General features: G+C 32.8%; 1 protein-coding gene across 1 annotated transcript; it reads right to left on the reverse strand.

Moving 5' to 3' along the window:
* Window positions 1-17042: 17042 nt before the first annotated feature.
* On the reverse strand, window positions 17043-22579 carry LOC139897938 (protein CHROMATIN REMODELING 35). The gene is made up of 7 exons (XM_071880655.1): window positions 22449-22579; window positions 22202-22259; window positions 21245-21717; window positions 20259-20588; window positions 19798-19956; window positions 17917-19697; window positions 17043-17253 (listed from the first exon to the last, which is right to left on the reverse strand). Exons 2-7 carry the CDS (start codon window positions 22254-22256, stop codon window positions 17247-17249), a joined length of 2805 nt encoding a protein of 934 aa, XP_071736756.1. The 5' UTR covers window positions 22257-22259; window positions 22449-22579; the 3' UTR covers window positions 17043-17246.
* Window positions 22580-24800: the final 2221 nt, after the last annotated feature.

Genomic DNA, 24800 nt, shown 5'->3' on the forward strand with positions numbered 1-24800 from the left:
TCCAAAATATATATAGTTTGAGTTGTGATCAATACTGAGATACGTATACACTGGGTCGTGGATTGATTCAAGATAATATTTATCGATTTATTTCTGTACATCTAACTGTGGACAACTAGTTGTAGGTTACTAACGAGGACAGCTGACTTAATAAACTTAAAACATCAAAATATATTAAAAGTGTTGTAAATATATTTTGAACATACTTTGATATATATGTATATATTGTTATAGGTTCGTGAATCAACCAGTGGCCAAGTCTTACTTTCCGACGAAGTAAAAATCTGTGAAAGTGAGTTATAGTCCCACTTTTAAAATCTAATATTTTTGGGATGAGAATACATGCAGGTTTTATAAATGATTTACAAAATAGACACAAGTACGTGAAACTACATTCTATGGTTGAATTATCGAAATCGAATATGCCCCTTTTTATTAAGTCTGGTAATCTAAGAATTAGGGAACAGACACCCTAATTGACGCGAATCCTAAAGATAGATCTATTGGGCCTAACAAACCCCATCCAAAGTACCGGATGCTTTAGTACTTCGAAATTTATATCATATCCGAAGGGTGTCCCGGAATGATGGGGATATTCTTATATATGCATCTTGTTATTGTCGGTTACCAGGTGTTCACCATATGAATGATTTTTATCTCTATGTATGGGATGTGTATTGAAATATGAAATCTTGTGGTCTATTGTTACGATTTGATATATATAGGTTAAACCTATAACTCACCAACATTTTTGTTGACGTTTAAAGCATGTTTATTCTCAGGTGAATATTAAGAGCTTCCGCTGTTGCATACTAAAATAAGGACAAGATTTGGAGTCCATGTTTGTATGATATTGTGTAAAAACTGCATTCAAGAAACTGATTTCGATGTAACATATTTGTATTGTAAACCATTATGTAATGGTCGTGTGTAAACAGGATATTTTAGATTATCATTATTTGATAATCTACGTAAAGCTTTTTAAACCTTTATTTATGAAATAAAGGTTATGGTTTGTTTTAAAAATGAATGCAGTCTTTGAAAAACGTCTCATATAGAGGTCAAAACCTCGCAACGAAATCAATTAATATGGAACGTTTTTAATCAATAAGAACGGGACATTTCACTTACCGGCGAACCTGTTCGAGACACCATTTTCTCTCTCATTTCCAGAGTATCTCGTCACGATTATATACTACATCAAATTCTAGATTTTATTTATCCTCTCGTTCCGACCTACAATCATCCTGTAATAATAGAAGAAGTCAACAAACTTCGCGCTCGGGTAGTGGCTTTGGAGAATATGGTGCAGAGATTACAAACACCAGCAGCAGCACCAGCAACATAACCAGTACCACCATCATCAATGCCAACAGTACCATTACCACCTCCAACCACAACCGCGTTGTAAACCTCAACTTCACAATCTGTCCCACTAGCATCAACGTCATACGCACCATAGATACCAAGGAGTACCAACAACAATAACTGACGAAGCATTAATTCATAACTTCATTGGAGAAACATTCTGCGGCGATTATATAATCTCTAAAGTCTTAGAGATTATCTAATCTAGCACTAACCATAAATCAGTTAAGCGAACCAAAATGATAGAAGGAAGAGTAGAAACCCTGACAAAAATGGTGTGTGATTAACAAGTTAAACTTGTTTTACCAACATCATCAGCAGTACCGTCAACGTCACCAGCATCGTCAGTACAGTCAACATCGGAATCAACAACACCTATAATATCACAAACTCCGTCAGTTCAAGAATCACTGTGGACATCATTACGAATCAATAACGTGTATATTGTATCAACAAGTTATGAAGAATTAACTCATTCCCTCTGAAGAAATTATATATATATTTATATATATATATATATTTTGAAATAAAAAATAAATCTTTCCGTGCTAAGCTATTGTGTGTGAATCTTAACTACTCGGTTAATTCATATTACAAATATGCAATAATGTACGTCCCTCGCCCGCGACTTAACCATCGTTAACTACAATCTCTGTCTCAATTCAACAAATTCCAATTCCTAATAAATCAAGTATATATTTGATTTTACACTTCATCATTGATGTAACCGAAACTTTTCAGATAACAACATTCGTACTTTGCGAAGTTCACAAGAATTTAACGAAAACCAACATCACATCTCAACAAATAACGAAGTATTGATTCATAATTTCAATATTATTGAAGAAATACTTATGTAACCTCTAAAGCCTTCAAGGAATTATTCAATTATAGTTCCAACCGTAAATCGAATGAGTTTAATTTAGTATTAACTCATTAAAATCTATGTTACATCTGAGGAGAATATATACATATATATTTTCATAAAGACTGTAATAAAATTCTTATGTACAAAATATTAATTGTGAAAATTTTTTAACGGGTAGGTAATACCCGAGAGATATATATAAATTCACAATTAATATGTTACATTCTTCGAATCAGATTAAGCAAATTATCAATTATACTTCCTACTTTCACAATAATATACATTCTTTCATAGAAATCAAAACAACCATACTCATTCAAACCCAATTACATATTCTGATTTTAAAATCTCAGAATTCAATTCGAGATATAACCGGTACCATCACTTTTAGATTCCTACATCTTTCAAAGCTATACTTTGACTTCAAAAGTGTGTTAGAACATCAAATGTATACAAACAATTACAATCTGTGTTCAAACCCTTCGAAAATCTCTGAAGACACTTCAAATAATGAGCAATCGAGATGATGATCCAACCACATATTACCCACAGTTATGTACTTAAAAAGCTCTCGAAACCAAAGTCATAATTCAACACATATCCGCGTCAAATTCTTTGGCATTTATTAGCAAAAATAACTTTGCGACTCCTATTCAAAGTAGCCAGTTTTGTCACAGCTCCAGCAAGTCAACTTCGACTTTTCAGTCAGACTAACCTTATTATAACCTTGAGATATACACCATCGTTACCAGGGAACCTTTTACATTCCACCACATTATTAGCAGATGTACCAACAACTTCATTACCCTTTGACTTTAGCCTCTCCAAAAAGTCATTATAATTATTTATTGAAACCCCATCATTTACTCATTCGCATCTTGTAATGAGAATTGCCATACGAATCATTGGGAATTAGCAATCAGTATTTTGAAATCTCGCAGCATGTCTATGCCAACAGTTATATGTGTATATATAACGTCTATCTTCTGGACTTAATTTGAATGTGAAGTTTCTGAAAAACACTCCGAACTAAGAATTGGTTCTCCGAAAATGGAAAAAATGCTGATGAAGCAGCAGAAACTAAAAACGACTTTAAACGGTAAAAGCTGAATGATAATGATGAAGTGTGCTGGCAAAGCGCAGAAAAAGAGAAGTTTTGGAACTGGAAAACGGATTGAGCAAAGTAGGAAGGAGGCTTTGGACAAATTACAAAGACTGAACCTGACTTCAAAGGATCCAAATGATTCAGTACCTGCTGAAGTCATTAACGAATACCTTGCTCCTGACTCTAAACCCCTGCGGACAATATTCTTCATCATCCTCTGATATTAGAAATTCTAAAATATCATCATATCTTTCATTATAAATATCCTCCATATTTCTGAAGATATTTTCTTAATTTTTCTTATTTGAAATCATTTACCTCTTTGCGCTATCTGTATTACATCATAAAAGAAACTATTTTAGTTTCTAAATTCTGAAACATTCAAGTTTAAAATAGGAATATTTTGAAGTAGTGTTGGGAACTGAAGCATGAATTAGTATAATATAATGACACTTGATCAACGTGATTATATTACAGTAAGTCATGCTGAGTTTCTAAATGGAACGTGATGATTCACAGATCGTAATATCATCATGTGCCATGTTATACGACTCTTGTATTCTATTTAACCTCTAAAATATCAAGAAAATATTTCTTGATGATTCGGCCTTTTCCAAGGTATTCTAGTAATTTGACAAGTCAAGATCGTGCCATCACAATTTCCTTCCTAGAACATTAACAATGTTCATTCTGAAATTCATATCTGTGAATTCTGGACCAATACAAGCGGTGCTTAATCGCAAGAAGAAGAAACAAAAGGACAAAACTCCGAAATAAAAATTGGGGTATAAATTGCAGCAAATAAAAGAGAGCATTAAATGTTAATGATAATGATTATAGAAGACAGAAGCAGAGACTTTGAAATATAAGGGAACATATAAAGCCCAACGATAAACCAGAAATTATAAACCATATATATCGATGCATATAGCAATATAAAGACACGGGAGAACTAGAAACACTATAAACCCAAGAGTATAGTAGAAGTAAATAGATTCTTCTGGCGGTAGATGAAAAAGAAGAATGACCGATATGAAAGTTAGAAGTATATCGAGAATCAGAACTGGATGGAGCATATTTATGAATACTTTAAAATATGAGTTGAGGGGGAAAGAATAGAAGGTGATGAAACATGACTAGGAACTTAGAAATCAACAGATTTAACTCACACAATGACGGAATAAGTGAATCAAACCCTCTAGTAAATAGGTTAAGCTTTTTGGGATTAATTTAGTCATACCATAACTAAATCAAGTGTGATTAGATCAACACCTAGAGCTATTATTCACTACCTAGGTGATTTGGGTTGAGAGAGAATCGGAGGAGCTCACCAGATCTGAGTGTGTGTAACAAATGAGAGGCTTAACCTAAAATGAAGAACATAAGACTTTATATACCCCTGCTGTTGACTCACCCGTACGATTCATCCATCACACATACGAGTTGGCTTCATCAACCGTACGGGTGATCACTCACTCGTGTCTTCTCATTTAGGTTGTAATTGTGACTTAGCTCAGTAACAACCGTGCGTATGAGCCTATCAGCCGTACGAGTGAGGCTTCACTCGGACGTCTGACTAAGTCTAACATAGTCAAACATCCAAATCTCGTTTCTGCAGTTGCTGTAACCACATACAAACACGGATAGGATAATAACGAACAATCATGGTTGCCTGTAAACTGTTGTACCTGCAATGGACGTGAGTAGATGTCTAGGGACTTGCATAAAATGCATCAACAGAAGGTGTGAGTTGTAAGAAAATGAAGGAGGTGAATTTATAAGAAAATCTCCGACGGAACAATTAAAATGGACGATCGCATTTAAAGCGGATCCTAATTCCTTTTGTTACCGGAGAATCAAATCTTATTACAAAGATTTTCTTCAAATCCCTTGAAATCTGGGAATCAATCATATCTACGTCAAATGATAAGATGAATCTACACTTACTCATTTCACTCTTCTATATTAGCTTCATTCGTACTCTTCATATAAATGGATTGTTTATCCAAATTATTCGCTGATGATAAAACTCTAATTTTCAGCCCGTATGCATCATAAAAACATACTTATTATCATTCAAGACCTTTCCACTCAAATTTCGGGACGAAATTTCTTTAACGGGTAGGTACTGTGACAACCCGGAAATTTCCAACCAAATTTAAACTTTAATCTTTATATGTTTCCGACACGATAAGCAATATTTGTTAAGTTAAATTTCAAGAATTTTAAACTATGTTCATACATTCATTCAACCTCGACCAAGTTCCAACGATTCACGAACCATTAAACGAATATGATTATATATGTATATGTGTATATATATTATAACTTGAAACGTAAACAAAATATTAGATTAAATACTTTATATGATTGTATCTGTTTCAAAATGTTTATCAATGGAATTAGAAGATAAGATCAAATAATTGAATTATCAGATACATTGAATTATGATTACAAGTCTCTGTTGAAAGGCCCACGTTGATTTGAGAAATCTTTCCATTTTAACAATATTCGGAAAATGGTAAAGTGATTTATAAATAAGAACAAATTGTCAATCATTTAGAACTAGACAAAGGATAGTGGAAGATTGAATCTCATAAAGACTCGATTGATCTATTTAGTTTTAAACGTACAAAAACGTTTTCAGTTTAAAAAGAACTTTATTATTAAAACGTATATAACTTTTATAAATATCTAGAACCACTTTTGACAACTCATTACTTAACTAGTATGATAAAGATAACGATATTTATATTTTATTTTATATATATAACGATTTAAATTAATATTATATATATTTATACGCGTATTATACGTACATAGTTTTATACTTTTACTATACTTAAACTTTACCTTTACTTTATTTTTACTTTACTTTAACTTTAATAATTCATACTTTAAATTCACTTTAATAATTCATACTTTAATAATTCACTTTAATAATTCATACTTTAATAATTCACTTTAATAATTCATACTTTAATAATTCACTTTAATAATTCATACTTTAATAATTCACTTTAATAATTCAAAAATCTATTATAAATAGAATTCAATAGGTTTCATTATTTCATAGAAACTTGAAAATATTTTTCTCTAAACTCTCTCAATCGATTTACATATATATATTTACTCCGTATTATTTCAAGATATTATTAGTATACATAAAATATTACGACGAAGTGCTGTCCGAGTGATTTCGAAATTGTTTTTCGAGTGGGATAAGATTAAGGAAATTATGGGTTATAGCTATGGAGGTGATTGAGTATGGTTCATGGGTATGCTCGTGAGGTCAATATAGTGTTTATCATTTCCGTTGCGTCTACATACCTTTCCTGCAATATTGAATCTCAATATTGATACGTGAGTACTCATAATTTAACTTTTACATACTAATAGTGTATCCCTGACTAGTGCTCGAGTATTTAGGATTATGCATGCTTGTACTTTTAATATTGCCCTTAGACAGGTTAGGTTGAATGTTGAATTAGTTACACTTGCAGTTGAGATAAGGTATAAGATATGCATGTCCTTGGAAAGCTAGCGAAAAATTAAGAACTTTTCCTTTAGATATCGAATGGTTTCGATGAACTGATTAGAAGTTATAATCAATTGAATTTTCGATATTTTTATTAAAAATGATTATTATTATCGTCATTTTTACAGTCGTTCTAGTTTTATCTTATTATTATGATTATTATTATCTTTATCAATAAAAGGGATTTATCATTAAAAATTGTTATTTTTTTATTATTATTACTATTGTTATTATCGTTAAAGTTATAATTAGTATTATTATTATTATCCAATTATTATTATTATTAGTATTATTATTATTATTATCGTTATTAATATAAATATCATTATTTAAAAATGGTTATTGTTATTGTTATTATTATTATTACTATATTATCATTAAGATAATTATTAGTATTATCGTTAATAATGTTATAGTAACTATCATTATTAATATTAGTGTATTTAAAACAAATATTTGTAACACCTAATTATTTTGATTACTATTATTATCATTATTATGAACACGATATAAAAGACGATTAAAAGCTATTAAACGAAACGATTAGGAAATAATGAGTAAGAGTATCATGATGAAATTAAAATATTATAAGATATTGATTTAGATAAAATTATCGTTCTTATTATTTTTATCATTACTATTATTATTAAAAGTATCGTTAGTATTAAAACTATCATTTTAACAAAAATTATCATTTTAATAGAAATGTCATTGTTACTATAAAATATCATTATTATTATTATTTTAAATAGAATTATTATTTTAAAGATAATATTAAAAATTATCGTAAATATTAAAGTTATCATAATTAGAATCATCGTTTTATCATAATGTCATCTTAGTAATTATAAATATTGATATTTTTATAATAATAATTATTATTACAAAATAATACAACTTTTACTTACTATCATTATAGATATTATTTTATCAAATAAATATGTGATACAAACATATTTTACTACGTGTAATAACTTACTTTAATAATACCTATCATATTATCTTTATGATATTAAATGAACCCTATAAATTTTATTACTTAATATATATAAAAGTATATTTTATTATATAAATTTAATATAAAATTTTATTTATTAATAAATAAATTATATTATTTACTCTAATAAATCTTTTAAAAATATTTAAAAATATAAAACGACGATATTTAAACTATATATTAATCATGTATAGATTTTTGGAAATTATTTTGAGTCAAATTTACTTTGTTGACTTTTGCATATTAGTCTCGAGCATTAGGATTGTGTTACACTATGACTTGACCTAATTTGTTAGACAAATATTGACCAACACATAAATATATATAATTAATTTAGGTTCGTGAATCCGAGGCCAACCTTGCACTTGTTCAATGACGTTATATGTATTTTTACTACAAAATACAGTATGGTGAGTTTCATTTGCCTTTTTACCCTTTATATTTTTGGGACTGAGAATACATGCATTTTTATAAATGTTTGACGAAATAGACACAAGTAATTGAAACTACATTCTATGGTTGAATTATCGAAATCGAATATGCCCCTTTTTATTAAAGTCTGGTAATCTAAGAATTAGGGAACAGACACCCTAATTGACGCGAATCCTAAAGATAGATCTATTGGGCTTAACAAACCCCATCCAAAGTACCGGATGCTTTAGTACTTCGAAATTTATATCATGTCCGAAGGAGGATCCCGGAATGATAGGGGATATTCTTATATGTATCTAGTTAATGTTGGTTACCAGGTGTTCACCATATGAATGATTATTTTTGTCTCTATGCATGGGACGTATATTTATGAGAACTGTAAATGAAATTCTTGTGGTCTATTAAAATGATGGAAATAAATGATTATGATAAACTAATGAACTCACCAACCTTTTGGTTGACACTTTAAAGCATGTTTATTCTCAGGTGTTAAAGAAATCTTCCGCTGTGCATTTGCTCATTTTAAAGATATTACTTGGAGTCTTTCATAGCATATTTCGAAGAACGTTGCATTCGAGTCATTGAGTTCATCAAAGATTATTATTAAATCAATTTATAGTTGGATAGTGGATATTATGAAATGGTATGCATGCCTGTCAATTTTTGATGTAAAGAAAGATTGTCTTTTAAAAACGAATGCAATGTTTGTAAAATGTATCATATAGAGGTCAAATACCTCGCAATGTAATCAACTATTGTGAATCGTTTATAATGTATATGAACGGGTCCTTTCACCAATGATCAGCTCTTAGCAGCCCATGTGAGTCATCTAACACATGTGGGAACCATCATTTGGCAACTAGCATGAAATATCTCATAAAATTACAAAAATATGAGTAATCATTCATGACTTATTTACATGAAAACAAAATTACATATCCTTTATATCTAATCCATACACCAACGACCAAAAACACCTACAAACACTTTCATTCTTCAATTTTCTTCATCTAATTGATCTCTCTCAATTTCTATCTTCAAGTTCTAAGTGTTCTTCATAAATTCCAAAAGTTCTAGTTTCATAAAACCAAGAATACCTCCAAGATTGCAAGTTTACTTCCAAGTTTTCTAAATCCATTCCAAGTAATCATCCAAGATCAAGAAACCTTTGTTACTTACAGTAGGTTATCTTTCTAATACAAGGTAATAATCATATTCAAACTTTAATTCAATTTCTATAACTATAACAATCTTATTTCGAGTGGAAATCTTACTTGAAATTGTTTTCGTGTCATGATTCTGCTTCAAGAACTTTCAAGCCATCCAAGGATCCTTTGAAGCTAGATCTATTTTTCTCATTTCTAGTAGGTTTATCCAAGGAACTTGAGGTAGTAATGATGTTCATAACATCATTCAATTCATACATATAAAGCTATCTTATTCGAAGGTTTAAACTTGTAATCACTAGAACATAGTTTAGTTAATTCTAAACTTGTTCGCAAATAAAAGTTAATCCTTCTAACTTGACTTTTAAAATCAACTAAACACATGTTCTATATCTATATGATATGCTAACTTAATGATTTAAAACCTGGAAACACGAAAAACACCGTAAAACCGGATTTACGCCGTCGTAGTAACACCGCGGGCTGTTTTGGGTTAGTTAATTAAAAACTATGATAAACTTTGATTTAAAAGTTGTTATTCTGAGAAAATGATTTTTATTATGAACATGAAACTATATCCAAAAAATATGGTTAAACTCAAAGTGGAAGTATGTTTTCTAAAATGGTCATCTAGAAGTCGTTCTTTCGACTGAAATGACTACCTTTACAAAAATGACTTGTAACTTATTTTTATGACTATAAACCTATACTTTTTATGTTTAGATTCATAAAATAGAGTTCAATATGAAACCATATCAATTTTATTCACTCAAAACGGATTTAAAATGAAGAAGTTATGGGTAAAACAAGATTGGATAATTTTTCTCATTTTAGCTACGTGAAAATTGGTAACAAATCTATTCCAACCATAACTTAATCAATTGTATTGTATATTATGTAATATTGAGATACCATAGACACGTATACAATGTTTCAACCTATCATGTCGACACATCTATATATATTTCGGAACAACCATAGACACTCTATATGTGAATGTTGGAGTTAGCTATACAGGGTTGAGGTTGATTCCAAAATATATATAGTTTGAGTTGTGATCAATACTGAGATACGTATACACTGGGTCGTGGATTGATTCAAGATAATATTTATCGATTTATTTCTGTACATCTAACTGTGGACAACTAGTTGTAGGTTACTAACGAGGACAGCTGACTTAATAAACTTAAAACATCAAAATATATTAAAAGTGTTGTAAATATATTTTGAACATACTTTGATATATATGTATATATTGTTATAGGTTCGTGAATCAACCAGTGGCCAAGTCTTACTTCCCGACGAAGTAAAAATCTGTGAAAGTGAGTTATAGTCCCACTTTTAAAATCTAATATTTTTGGGATGAGAATACATGCAGGTTTTATAAATGATTTACAAAATAGACACAAGTACGTGAAACTACATTCTATGGTTGAATTATCGAAATCGAATATGCCCCTTTTTATTAAGTCTGGTAATCTAAGAATTAGGGAACAGACACCCTAATTGACGCGAATCCTAAAGATAGATCTATTGGGCCTAACAAACCCCATCCAAAGTACCGGATGCTTTAGTACTTCGAAATTTATATCATATCCGAAGGGTGTCCTGGAATGATGGGGATATTCTTATATATGCATCTTGTTAATGTCGGTTACCAGGTGTTCACCATATGAATGATTTTTATCTCTATGTATGGGATGTGTATTGAAATATGAAATCTTGTGGTCTATTGTTACGATTTGATATATATAGGTTAAACCTATAACTCACCAACATTTTTGTTGACGTTTTAAGCATGTTTATTCTCAGGTGAATACTAAGAGCTTCCGCTATTGCATACTAAAATAAGGACAAGATTTGGAGTCCATGTTTGTATGATATTGTGTAAAAACTGCATTCAAGAAACTGATTTCGATGTAACATATTTGTATTGTAAACCATTATGTAATGGTCGTGTGTAAACAGGATATTTTAGATTATCATTATTTGATAATCTACGTAAAGCTTTTTGAACCTTTATTTATGAAATAAAGGTTATGGTTTGTTTTAAAAATGAATGCAGTCTTTGAAAAATGTCTCATATAGAGGTCAAAACCTCGCAACGAAATCAATTAATATGGAACGTTTTTAATCAATAAGAACGGGACATTTCATATTCCTCTTGGGAATTCTTCATAATAGCTTGGGTGTACCTCTTGGGTCAGCTTTTGCTTATTCTTTAAGTGTAAGAAGTATTCCTCTTGGGAATTCTTCGTAATAGCTTGGGTGTACCTCTTAGGTCACCTTTTGCTTATTCTTTAAGTGTAAGAAGTATTCCTCTTGGGAATTCTTCGTAATAGCATAGGTGTACCTCTTGGTTCACCGTCGCTTATTTGTAAATAAGTGAGGTATTCCTCTTGGGAATCCTTAGTGGGGTATCAACATATGACAATGCAAGCAATGCGGTCCTGTAATAACAATATATAACGATGCACTGAATTGTTTGACGTGGTACCCTATGTCAAAAGAAAGTTTATGCCATTCGTTTCTATTGACACGTAAATACCGCGCCAAACTATCTTAGAATCGGTATAAAAAGAGTTAACATGCATAGACAGTATAGTACCATGCTAGCCCCCATTTCAAAATAACTAAAGTATTTAGTTTTGTTGAAATATAGTTTATATCATACCAAGAGGTTATAAAAAACCACTTTAGTGAATAATATATCAAGTTTCGCGGATTTAAGTTCTGGTGATTAAACTTCTTCGAGTTAATAATATATAATTTGTGCCCTTTCGTAGAGATGTTTGCATTTCCCTGTAAACGAGCTAAGAACATGTCTGTGCTCTAGTAGAGACTCTATCTCATACCTCGGGATCGGTAATTTTCTCTTCAAAAAATCTGCACACAAATGCATGAAGGCTGCAGAAAACTTAAACAAAGGTTGTAGTTAGTGTATGCTAAGATATGCATAAAATCATCTATAAATAGACCTTAATATCTGTGCGTATATCGTTGCGAAAGGCAGATTTGAGGCCGCTGAAGGACTGATTTTGCAGCTGCAATCAGCAGCACAAAGACTACGTGAAGCTTTATGTCGAGCTTTGTAGACCTTAGTAGATTTATTTCGTATGTGTGTAACAAAGATAAGGTTCGGTTAAGGTCATATAAATAGGTTCCATGAAGCTAAGAAACGTCCCCGAAATGGGACGGAGTGACCATGGGCTTGTAGTCATATGTCATGTACCAAAGTGGTGTGACCATTGGCTTGGAGTTCTTCCATGGACTTAGGAAATGATCGCGAAGCGATAATGAGGTTCGTCCATGGGCTTCACAGAGCACGCCATGGACTTAGGAAATTGTCGTGAAGCGATACTAAGGGGTTTTTCGTGTGTGGACATTCACGATGAAGGAAACATTGTTTTTCCTTGCTAGTTATACCCTACTACCATGCTAGCCCCCATTTCAATATAACTAAAGTATTTACATATTACGCCAAGGTATTGCGTAAGGTACTGCCTATGCGCGAATTAAGCTTTATAGGTTTCGCGAAATATTATCTCGTAGTAAGCTTCGGGGATCAAGCTTCTCGAATTAAGCTTCCATATTGAAGTTCTATTAATCATAAGTTGTGTAGATTTCATCAGACCACTTGTAGTAGTCATTATAATTATAACACAAGTTACTAGCTATAAATGCTTAGAGGTGTTGCGGACTGTCCGGACGTAACACGACATGTCCGAAGATATTATGGTCCGTCCGGAGGTACAAAAGGTACGTCCCGAGGTGATACGGTCTCTCCGAAGGTAATACGGTATGCCTGAAGGCAATAAGGCCTGCCTGGGGGTTATACGGCATGTCCGAAGGAAATACGTCCCGTCCGGAGGTAATGCAAACATTCCGGAGGTAATAAGGTCCGTCCAGAGGTAATAAGGTCCGTCCGGAATTAATAAGATCCGTACGGAGGTAATAAGGTCTGTCCGGAGTTAATAAGGTACATCTGGAGGTAAAATGCCCTTACCCAAGCCCTGAAGGTGTTAAAGCGCAGCCCGAAGGCGTTAAGCGCATCTCGAAGGGATTAAGTGCGTTCTGAAGGTATGAAACGCGTCTCGAAGGGATTAAGTGCGTTTCGAAGATATGAAACGTGTCTCGAAGGGATTAAATGCGTTCCGAAGGTATGAAACGCGTCCCGAAGGGATTAAATGCGTTCCGAAGGTATGAAACGCGTACCGAAGGGATTAAGTGCGTTCCGAAGGTATAACAATGTTTGCGTTTCGAATAGCGCATGAGAATTTATTCCCATTTCCCATAATAAAAGCTAGGGATACATGTAACAATTAAATATGACAATGCTAACATCGGAATACGTGATGATGTATTTAAGCCGACCATGTATAACGTTTGTCACCATATGTTTAATTTTCACAATTATAAAACATATCGAGTGAGTATACCGTGTTATGATATGAAACGCGGAGAGTTACCTCTGTTTTTTTTTCTTTTGAAAAACAGTCTGGTAAGGAATAAAATAATGTTTTATATTTTAAAAACACAAATACAATCCTCTCCTTGTTAAAAACGGTATTGTGTACGTGAAATCACCAAGTTTGACAATTTAGTGAAAAGAAAGATGAATTTTTCGGGTCATGTTGATGATAAATTAAATCAACGAATTCCGAGCATTCACGGATGAAATTTTGCTTGAAATTTCATAATGAAATAGATGAAAACTTACAAACACGGGTCGGATTTGACTCGTTGGTACGTTTATTGATAGGAACATGAGCTACGTTTATTGATGAAAACTTAAGGAGTCCTTTTGTTAGTAGTAACACTACCTGTTTGTACACTTTCCGGCGCGTTCTTGTTGAAGAGATGATACCGGTTGGTTCTAAACAAAAGTGTGAATGAGAAGGGTAAATAAGAGTGGTTTATACTCTTGTTGGCGATTCCCTGAAGGTAGCAAGAAGGCTTGCTTTACGCCACCAAGGTATTTTAGGACATTTGTGATGTGTGTGTGTTCTTGTTGGCGATTCCCCGAAGGTAGTACGAAGGTATCGTACTTTACTCCACCAAGATACGAAGGTACAACATATAGAGTTGTATGTGTTAAGTCAGGTGTGACTTGAGAGTGTGAGTAGAGAGTCCATTTTATGGCTGATGGCCTCCTATTTATAGTGAAGGTGATTCCTTAGGCATTAAGGATATGCTCTGTAAGATGCTCTGTAAAGCTGCTCTGTAAAGTGCTCTGTAAAGCTGCTCTGTAAAGCTGCCCTGTAAATCTGCTCCCAAGGCAGTCAAAGATACTCTGTTGCATCAGTTCCCAAAGCTCTGTAAAGAGAGCATTGACTTTCCTTAAATGTCTACTATACTTTTGGAAAGCAATAATGTTCCTTTCCTTTGACTCAAGTTTGACTTTGGTTATCGAGGTACTAGATTACTTCGTTGCTGGACGTAGCTTCGTTGCTGGACTTAGCTTCGTTGTTGGACGTAGCTTCGTTGCTGGACTTAGCTTCGTTGATGGACTTAATTTCGTTGTTGGACTTGGCTTCGTTATTTGACTTAGCTTTGTAAGTATATGAAAGGTGGGGTACACTATCACTACCTGATGATTTAGCAAAATAAATTGGTAATGATAAGCTTAACGAATTAACTATACTCTTTGTGTGAATGAAACTCGGATGTGCCATGCACAGCAAACTTTGTTTCAAATTTGTCACGCATATCAAGTGTTTTTTCAACTTCAACAACATCACCATAAAGATAACCATGGTTGACTATGTCTTGTCTATCTGTTGACTCATCGAGAGCAGTATTTGTATGATGTTCTATAAAACCTTCTCTTTCGTCTTCGGTACTCCTTCCGCTGTTGAATATTGGTCGTGAACATAATCACTGTCCTGCATAGTGATTAAAACAGAACATCACATGCATAGAAAGTGATTTAATTCTACTCATGTTACCAAACTTCACATTTGATTCTAACAGAATTTTAATTTATCACAAACATTTGTATTTGTAGCTTATATATTACACACAAAGATTTAGCAATAATAGAACATGTCAAACGGGTCAAATAGGTTGTAAGTCGCCTAAAGTGTTTAAAATGCTTAAGACCTCCAAGAATGCTTCATTCACAGGAACATACATACAATACTATAATAATATAGTTCTTGAACAATACTATAATAATATAGTTCTTTAACAATATTTGTTATTGTTACTACCTCCATCCCAAATCTATTGTCCAGTATTTTATTTTGGGATATCCCAAATTAATTGTTCACTTTCATAAATGGACAAAATTAAAATGTTAAAGTTCTTTTATGCCCTTAAAGTATGTATATGTAAGACAAAAGTAATGGGTAAAACTGAAAAATAAACAAAAAGTACATAGTAAGTAAAGTTTAGTACTAATATTTCTTAAACTATGTTTTTAGTTTGGGGACAAAAGATTTGGAACGAGGGAGTAAAATAAGTCAATAACTATTCATAAAACTAGAAAGGGGTAGTGCGTCAATGAAGCCCGTCGTTTTCATACATTGCATAACCATAGATTTGGCCATCTCTACTAGTAAGCAAATAAGCATGTCATACTCTCATCGTAACAGTTTGCAGCACAGGTAATACACCAGATTTAAATTGTTGTATATCACTAAAAATTCAGACATCTTACCAAAAATTGTTTCATCGAGAACGGCCCTAGAGGCTTAGTTAAGACCACGTTTTGATATGGTTTAAAGGGTCTTGCGGATGTGGATTCATCAGTAACTAGTGTATTTATATCACGACACATCAGCACCTCCCTCACACGATTTGCAGTGGAAACATCCTTCACAAGATTTGTCACAGATCAAATCAGTATACCCTTAACCATACATAATTATTTTTTTATAAGAATAAGAATTTAACTATCGACATAACGTCACATCATCACTTCCTAAAAGATAGAAAAAAGATTAAAACACAATGGGTATATCTTCATAACTATCAACACGAGTGGTCAAAAAAAGGTCCCATCCAGCACATATCTATACATCATCTCTCGCTACTTTTGACGACAATGAAAATGCTGAAGTGCAAGCTCCAACGCTACCGGTCTTTTTCTCTAAAAGTTTGAGATTTCATAGTTAAAACTATTTTTTTTTCCAAAGAGAATAGGTTTAGAGTTCTTTTGCACAAATAATTTTTTTTAAATAATCCTTTAATGAAACTAATACCCTGTATGTTGAAAAGCAATTGTTTTATAGTATTTTCTATTAAAGATTGCACTTTTATAGAGTTGTATAGCAACCAAATATGTTATCGGAGTTGAAATCGCATAATTCACTTTTACTTCAACTTTAATCTTGTAAGTAAAACGAGTTTTACAAGTATGCGTTGGTTGTGTATCAAATAGTGAAATAGTGAAATTACTTTGGTAACTGTATGTGTACGTAAGCAAATGCGTCATCAATTAATGTTGCTCCATTGTTGGTATACCCAACACATTGAAGTAGAATATACAGCACCATTTCAATTTCAACTTCATGTTAAAAGTTAAAACTGAAGGCCAACAAAAGACCAAAGCAGTTTAATACCAAATAACATTCTGAATTTAGAATTAGCAGGAGACATGTAAGTATGATTTCTTACATTTTACTAAGGAAAATCGAAACTTTATAAACCTACTTAGACTACTAAATACATTGCATACCACACTATTAGCTACTAGACGATACTCCGTATTATTTATTTTACCAAGCACCGTAGATCCTAATGAAGAGATATATCAACACGCCTCGCCATCATGATCTATACAAAACACATAAAAAAAACAAAATCAGATAATGGGCAGGGGCAAAAATATTTAGGGGCAGGGGTGCCCAGTGGATTTGTATTTGGATTTGTAATTTTCAATGCAGAAATTTTGAAATTTCGACTTTGCCCCCAGTGAATTTTTTTTCCCAAAAAATCTCCATATTTTGCCCCCAAAACCTCCATATTTTGCCCCAAAAAAATGACGCTGTTAAAAAAAATTCACCACGGTGAAAAAAATTCCTGTTCGGCCACTGATATACTTTTAAACACAAATATTACCTTCAATACAGGTAGAGGTTGGGTAAATGGGTTTGACTTGGGTTGTACAGGTACTTTGTCTCTGACGGGTCAAACGGGTAAATTATCAAAAAAATGGCTACAATCAAAACCAGTTGAAAGTCGCCCAATGTAGTTTCAAATACTTAAAACCTCTTGTTTTGAATTCACAGCAACAAAGCAGTTTTTTAGAATATTGTAAAAAATTTAAATATATTAGTGATATTCAAGAAAAGCCAAGACAAAAGGGCAACAGGCGCAGACCAGCAGGGCCCCTTTTTTTAAAAAATGAACCAATTTAACCCAAACTCATCTTGACCCGTTGCCCAAACCGCCCAAACTAAGCATGCTGCCACCTCTAAATAGAAAGAATATACTAACCTTTTAGTTAATGCGGTTATGTCTTCATTTAACCATGAAGTTTCAAGAAACGGGTCACCACAATCTTTAACATCAATCGTCTCCATCTCAAATTCATGACGACCACAATACTCGTTCCACTCAAACCACATTTTCGCAATCGACTCTTTCCTAAAACACGTGGTGTGATCTTCCTCTTCGGGAGAATTTGCAGCAATCAATCGGTACGTATAAACCTTCCTTAGCTGCCCGGGTCGAAAAGCACGACCCAACGCTTGACGGGTCACAGACGGGTTCAAATGCACGTCTAATATTATAATCCTAGACGCCCCAACTAACGATATACCCTCCCCGCAAGCTTTAATTGACCCGAAAAACACTTTCGCATCGGGAGAATTATTGAACTGATCCATTGCTATTTCACGCACATCGTTGTCATGATCTCCGGTTATCATAAACATTTGCTTACCCTCGGTCCAACCTTTGACTTTCCTGGTCAACCTAAGCAAGAATTTCAAAGGGAGTAGATAATTACCGAAAACGAGAAGCTTTTCACCGTTTGATTCACATAAACGAAGTAAATTGAGATAAAATTTAACTTTCACTCCATCTCGCTCGTCTAATTTCTCCAATAATTCATCGATTGCCGCGTGCACGTTAATATCGGCTCGGTCTTTAATCATAGTTTTCGCAAGCGGCTTCAAATCGGGGTGCAGATAAATCGCACTGCAAACGGAACTTATTCTAAATTTTCTCTTTTCCAACTTTTTTACCTCACGAACTTCACGTTTTTGTCTAGGTTTAAGGTTTAAAAAAACCGAAAAGTCCATAAGCCCCGGTAATTCATCCAAGAAATCACCTTTATAGTAATGAAGAACTTTGCTTGTCATTTCTCTTAAGTCTTCAATAACCATCACCTTTGTTTTCAAGATTTCATCTTTAAGTAACGTTTGTTCAACCACTTCATAAAACTCGTTATCCGTGCTTTTTTTTAAAAGATTCCTTCGTGTTTCAATCGGTACTCGACTTAAGATACGCCTTTTTATCGTTTTCGAATCTTCCATTCTTAAAAACTTTGGACGAACGAGGTTCAAAATAGTAAAAACCTCACTCACGTGATTTTGGTATAACGTTCCCGAAAGCACGACTTTTCTCGGAGTCTGAACCTTCTCAAGAGACGTAACGATATCCGTTTCCTTGTTTCGTGGGGTATGGCCTTCGTCTAGTATCAAAACAGAAGGGCATTTTAGTAATATCTCCTGACAACTAACCGCAACCGAGCTTCTATCATTATCACACACTATAGTCGAAAACTGCTTGTACCCAAGAAACAAAATGCTCCTTTCGTTAGCCCATTGTTTAAGCACTTCCAACTGTTGGGCCCGGTTATCGGCTTTTTGTGAGTAAAAATCTAACAAGGGTATATTTTCAACTTGCCACCTGGCAAATTCTTTTTTCCAAGTGGCTAATATACCTCTAGGTAAAACTACTAACGGTCTAGAATCGGGATATTTAGCCATAAAACTTTGTATGAAACTGATGAGCATAAATGTTTTACCGGATCCAGGTGCGTGGGCCAGGATACAGCCACCTGGATTATCGGTAACTAAGTTACTGAGTAGGAAATTAAAGCCCTCGAGTTGATGTGGTTTCATTTGTTTTCTATGCCTAGGATGAGCAGATATGTCTTTCACGATGAAATCATTTCCCGGTAATTTGACACCGTTAAGATCTGCACCGGGCCCGTCTAAATATCTATCAGACCGGCCTTCATAATGGTAAGTTCTTGTACTCTTTGAGGTCTGAAATTAAAAGAAAAAAAAAACAAAACTTTAAGTATAATATAATAGTTTGGTATATTAGGTCACATTATAAATGAAAGGGTGAATGATGAAACGGGACCTTGGGACGTTGAAATTCGATTATGGATTCGATACTCCTTTCAACGACACCACAAACACGGCACACGTAACCGATATCATCTCTTAATATAAAAGAATGATCACACTCTTCGTTAATTTCCTTCTCATGTTCGTCTAATGACATGTCCATTGTAGTATCCTGACACAGATTAAATAAACATAGCTCTTAGTTCATACTTTATACCAAAAACTTTACAATACTTTAAAGTTTAGGAATAAATTCTGGTGTCACGAATTTACATAAAAAATGACCAATATACTTCATGCACTTTGACCAAACATAAACTGAAATTTTTAAGTCGGGTAAAAATCAGACACAAGTTTGTTACTTTTTTCTACATTTTGCACAAATATAATGGATCACAAAACACTACCTATAGATTAATAAAATTGTTTTGGCATGTGAACATGTAAATAAATAAAAAAAAAAAAAATGTGTACCTTTGATTGCTCTAATCCATCATTCATTTCATTCCATATAGCCGCTAGCCCATCAAAGTTGACATCATCATTTTCGTCCATATCTGAATCGGATTGAACTCCAACATACTCACCCTTATTAGTTTTACCAGTAATCTCTACATCACCATTAACATTCTTGTTTTCTTCATCTTTAGAATCAATGTTCATATATGTTGGTCCTTCGTTTACACCTTCACCCGCTTGTTCGATTCCACTTTTCCCGCTACCTTTTTTTCTTCCTCTCCCACCGCCTTTTCCACCACCTACACTTTTACCAGTAGAAGATTGGCCTTGAGTATAATCTCCCTCCTGCAGGGTGATGAAACCATGACATCAGCAAAATAAAAGACACGTTAACTGATTTCATATCATTTATGGATTATAACCATGTTAAACATAGTTTGTACAATGACAGTAGTACTTTAAATTTCATAGTTTTGAATTATGACAAAAGTTCAAGGAAAATGCGTACCACATTATGAATTCCAAAACTTAAGTTGAATGATTAACAAGACAATCTTGAACCCTTAAAAGGAAAATTGTATTTAAGATAATAGGTTGGCCAGGCCACTGAACAAGACACAGTATACAAAGAGGACAAACAACATTAAACATGTCAAAGGGGTTGTAAGTGTCCAAATGCTTACAACCTCCAACTTTGCTTCATCAAATCAAATCCTATTTTTAGCATAGTTTTATAATCATATTTCATGTTTATGTTTATATGTTTATTCATGTTTATGAATTTACAAGATTGGAGAAATAGATTAAAAATTGTATTGGGTCAGCCGTTTTGAAAAACAGCCAGTTTTGATCTGCAACCCAGCCCCACCCATTTTGCCACCTCTACAAGTAAGCATGATATACTTCTTGATTCATAACAACTTGCAGCACAAACACAATAAGGGCATGAAAGGTTACAACAGATGTTGTATAAAAAACAATAGAAAGGTGGAACAGCTTACCAAAAACTGTTTCAATGAGAACTGTCCTTCAGGTTTGTTTAAGACTACGTCCCGATACGGTTGAAAAGGCCTAGCAGGTGTAGGTTCATCATCATCCGATTCGATGGTTACAATATCACCTGGTGCATTTGTAACCTGACTATTGTCATTATCAACCATAACAATATCCCTCACAGGATTTGCATTCGAAACTTCTTTTGCAGGAAATGGATCCATTAGATCAGGCCGAAGTGAGGGATACTTTTTGAAAACAGGCATCAACATTTGTTTTCTTAGCAAAAAAAGATCTTCAATATCTTTTGTAACAGACCCATATTTAGGTGCATCAAGTCCTTGCACGAAGTCTCGAAGAGCAAACGGATCTTTGTAATCAACAGCGTTGTTGGTCTTGTTTGCATCTAATGTGTAAGAAGCATACAGTGGGCTCGGAGATACACTTTCTTCACTTTTCATCATTTTTCCAGATAAAGTTTCTGAAATAATCAGATAAAGTTTTTGAAAATGGCATATTTATCCTGATGTTGCTTGACAATCGTCATAAGAATTTTTTTTTACAAATGATCAAAGATCACAAATCCTAAACATACACCTACCACAAATATAATTTTTATGCTACTTACAAAAACGCAATGTAACGCAAGAAGCATATACAACTAACATCGAATCAATTAAAACCGGAAACCTAAAAGTGTTAGTTCAGTTTTTAATTTTTCATCTTCTTTATTTTTCAAAACATAACACCATTTCTAGGGTTTATTAGCTTCAAAATAAGACATGATGTATCATATCAATATTTAAAGATTACAAAAATTTGCAAGATACTCCTAACTAATAACAAATACAAACAGCGCAGTGCATGCAAAACCTAACAAATAAAATAAATATTTTCACATAAATATATAATAAATAAATATATCAAAATAAACAATGAGAAAATAAATATAAAGCAAAGATTACCATAATGTGTAGAATGTGAGCTAGATTGCGTATTCTTCCGGTCTTTAACATCCATTGACTGCAACAAAAAGAGGGAATTATTAATATTTAATATACAATATACAATAATTTGACGATCTATACACATATAAGAGTAATCATCACTGATTCGCTCTAATTTAAACAGCAAAATTGAAGCTCGACTTAAAATGGAAAGAACCTAAATCGTAGTAGTAACCCTAATAAATTGATAACAGAAATTACTTACATTGTTGATTCGATTAACAGGGACGATGTCTGTAGAACGATTACACTTTTTTATATGCGAGGAATCAAATGATTATAGAGATAAAAGAAGGGTTTAACAATGGCCAAGTGAAGTAGGTGAATTATGATATGCGAAATAGTGGGGAACAAAGTTTTGCTGATGCTTGAAATTTGTTTTGTTTTGTGAATAGAAATAAAATATCACGTGCGGTTAAAGTACTGATTGATTATGTAAATATATGAAGTCGAAGGACTAAAAGTGTCAGTCATTCTTTATAGAATACTAACGTCAATAAAATTGATTTTACCCGTATCATTTTCATTTATGGAATGGAATATGGAATGGAATAAAATAAAATTAAAATTTAAAATGTGTTTCAGCTAGTCAGATCTTAATTTGCAAAAAAACTATATCGAATTTTGCTGGAAGTACATCGTAAACTGCATTTATATCTTATTTATCTTTTATCTTTTATAGACGTGTACTAAATACATATACTTCTGATATATATACAAAATCTAATTTTATGGCTTGTGAATACATATACTACGATACGAAGTCTGATAAAATTAAGTTTAGTAGTACATAAGTTTAGTACATTCTTTAATTCTTATTCTTTATTCTGCATCTCTATCTTTATATCACTAATAAGTAACTTTGGTGCCTTCTTACATTGAACTAAAATCCATAATTCATTACATGAAAATTTGAAGGTACGCAATAATTTATAGTTACTTTTTTAACAAAGAAATTTTTTTTATAAAAAACCTCTCCACAAGAACCTAGAGAAGACAACATTTACAAAAACTTTATAAACCATGGCAATGAATACGCCTACTTCTATTCTTAAGTCTTAAGCCATCAAAAAGAAAATACAAACTAACAGAATCGAATAAAGAATTCATATGCATAAGTTGCTCGATATCGCTGACGAATTCAGGATCAAAATTTTTTAGAGTCTGAATTAATCTTTTTCCAAAACTATTTATATTTTACGGGTACTTTAAGAGTTTTTCACCTTAAAAAAATCTAAAATCTAAAATATGTGAGGTAATGTAATTAATATTTAGTAATGTCCTATCCAATTTGAAGTATACATTGTAAAAAAATAAAAAAAAAATTTCAAACTAGTAGTATCACAAGACCCGCACGTAACTACATAGATACACCCCTGCTCGGCACTGCCATAAAATCCAAAGATTTGCGGTAGTGATGGTGAGTTGAATCATGCAACGTTTTCCCAAAGAAGATAGAGTATATGGAGTGAGACATGGGCAAAATCCATCTTAATACTAAGATAAAATGGGTCTAAATCAAAAACTTATGTAATGAGAGAGATGGTTCATTCCGTTGAGGCAATATTATAGAGTAAAAAGGTTTGAACCCCGCTTCGCTGGGGTGGAAACTATAAATAGTATTAGAGGCAATGATGCGTATAAAAAAAAGAAGAAAAAAACTTGGAATCGATCCTTGGTGGCATAAACTTCAAGCTCCAAGTAACTCTTAACTAAATAAACAAAAATTCAGATACTGAAACATGAAATATATGCGTTGCTAGCAAATAGAATAATCTGATCCTTGACTTTCAAAAGACAGACACTACAATTAGTTAGCAATGAACATTTGCAACGTCTCTAACTAATTCACTTTTCAAACTTCATCCCCTCTCCAAGATCAATTACACACACACACACACACACACACACACACACACACAAAACAATTCTTTCTATCAGTTTGGTTGAGTTAAAAAGTCAAGTTCAGCATATACTTAATAGTAGTATTAAGTAAAGTTTTGATTTCCGCTTATGAGTTCGGTATTAAGTTAATACTGATGAAAATATTAAAGCCAATTACAAATAATAATAGCATCAAAGGTCACTTTCTCCAAGTAACCACGAACAGATAAAATCAGTAAAGTCCATCTGAACCAACACAAATACCGAACTCATAAGCGGAAATCAAAACTTTACCAAATGACATAAGTCTATACCAAGTCTGTATAATAAACTGATCCTTGATTTTTTAAAGTCAAAAAGTTATATCAGAATTATCATCAACAATTTTACCATTCAAATATCACCAGGTCTCCAACGCTAGTTACCAAAACCAAGTGCTTGTATCACTTGGTTGAGCTAATAATTCAAGTGATACTTATGACCACATAGTAAAAACACACTACCAATATCAAAGTAATCATATAATGGCATAGAGACACTATAAACAAAATCACATATGGATAATGTTTGGTGTCTGCAAATGTATTTAACAATAAAACCTATTGTATGTATTGCCTTGTCAATTATTGTTATTGTATAATTGAAACTCAATTACAAACATAACTACACTCTA

The sequence above is a fragment of the Rutidosis leptorrhynchoides genome, chromosome 3 (genome assembly GCF_046630445.1).
Source record: "Rutidosis leptorrhynchoides isolate AG116_Rl617_1_P2 chromosome 3, CSIRO_AGI_Rlap_v1, whole genome shotgun sequence".
In the NCBI taxonomy this organism is placed as follows: Eukaryota; Viridiplantae; Streptophyta; class Magnoliopsida; order Asterales; family Asteraceae; genus Rutidosis; species Rutidosis leptorrhynchoides.

What these genes read in the sequence shown, in the direction of transcription:
- LOC139897938 (XM_071880655.1), bottom strand. Translation starts at nt 22,256, where the DNA reads ATGGATGTTAAAGACCGGAAGAATACGCAATCTAGCTCACATTCTACA. An exon ending in TCTCATTGAAACAGTTTTTG is followed by an intron (nt 20,589 to 21,244) that starts GTAAGCTGTTCC and finishes ATCACCCTGCAG; the next exon opens with GAGGGAGATTATACTCAAGG. An exon ending in TCGAATTTCAACGTCCCAAG is followed by an intron (nt 19,698 to 19,797) that starts GTCCCGTTTCAT and finishes TTTTAATTTCAG; the next exon opens with ACCTCAAAGAGTACAAGAAC.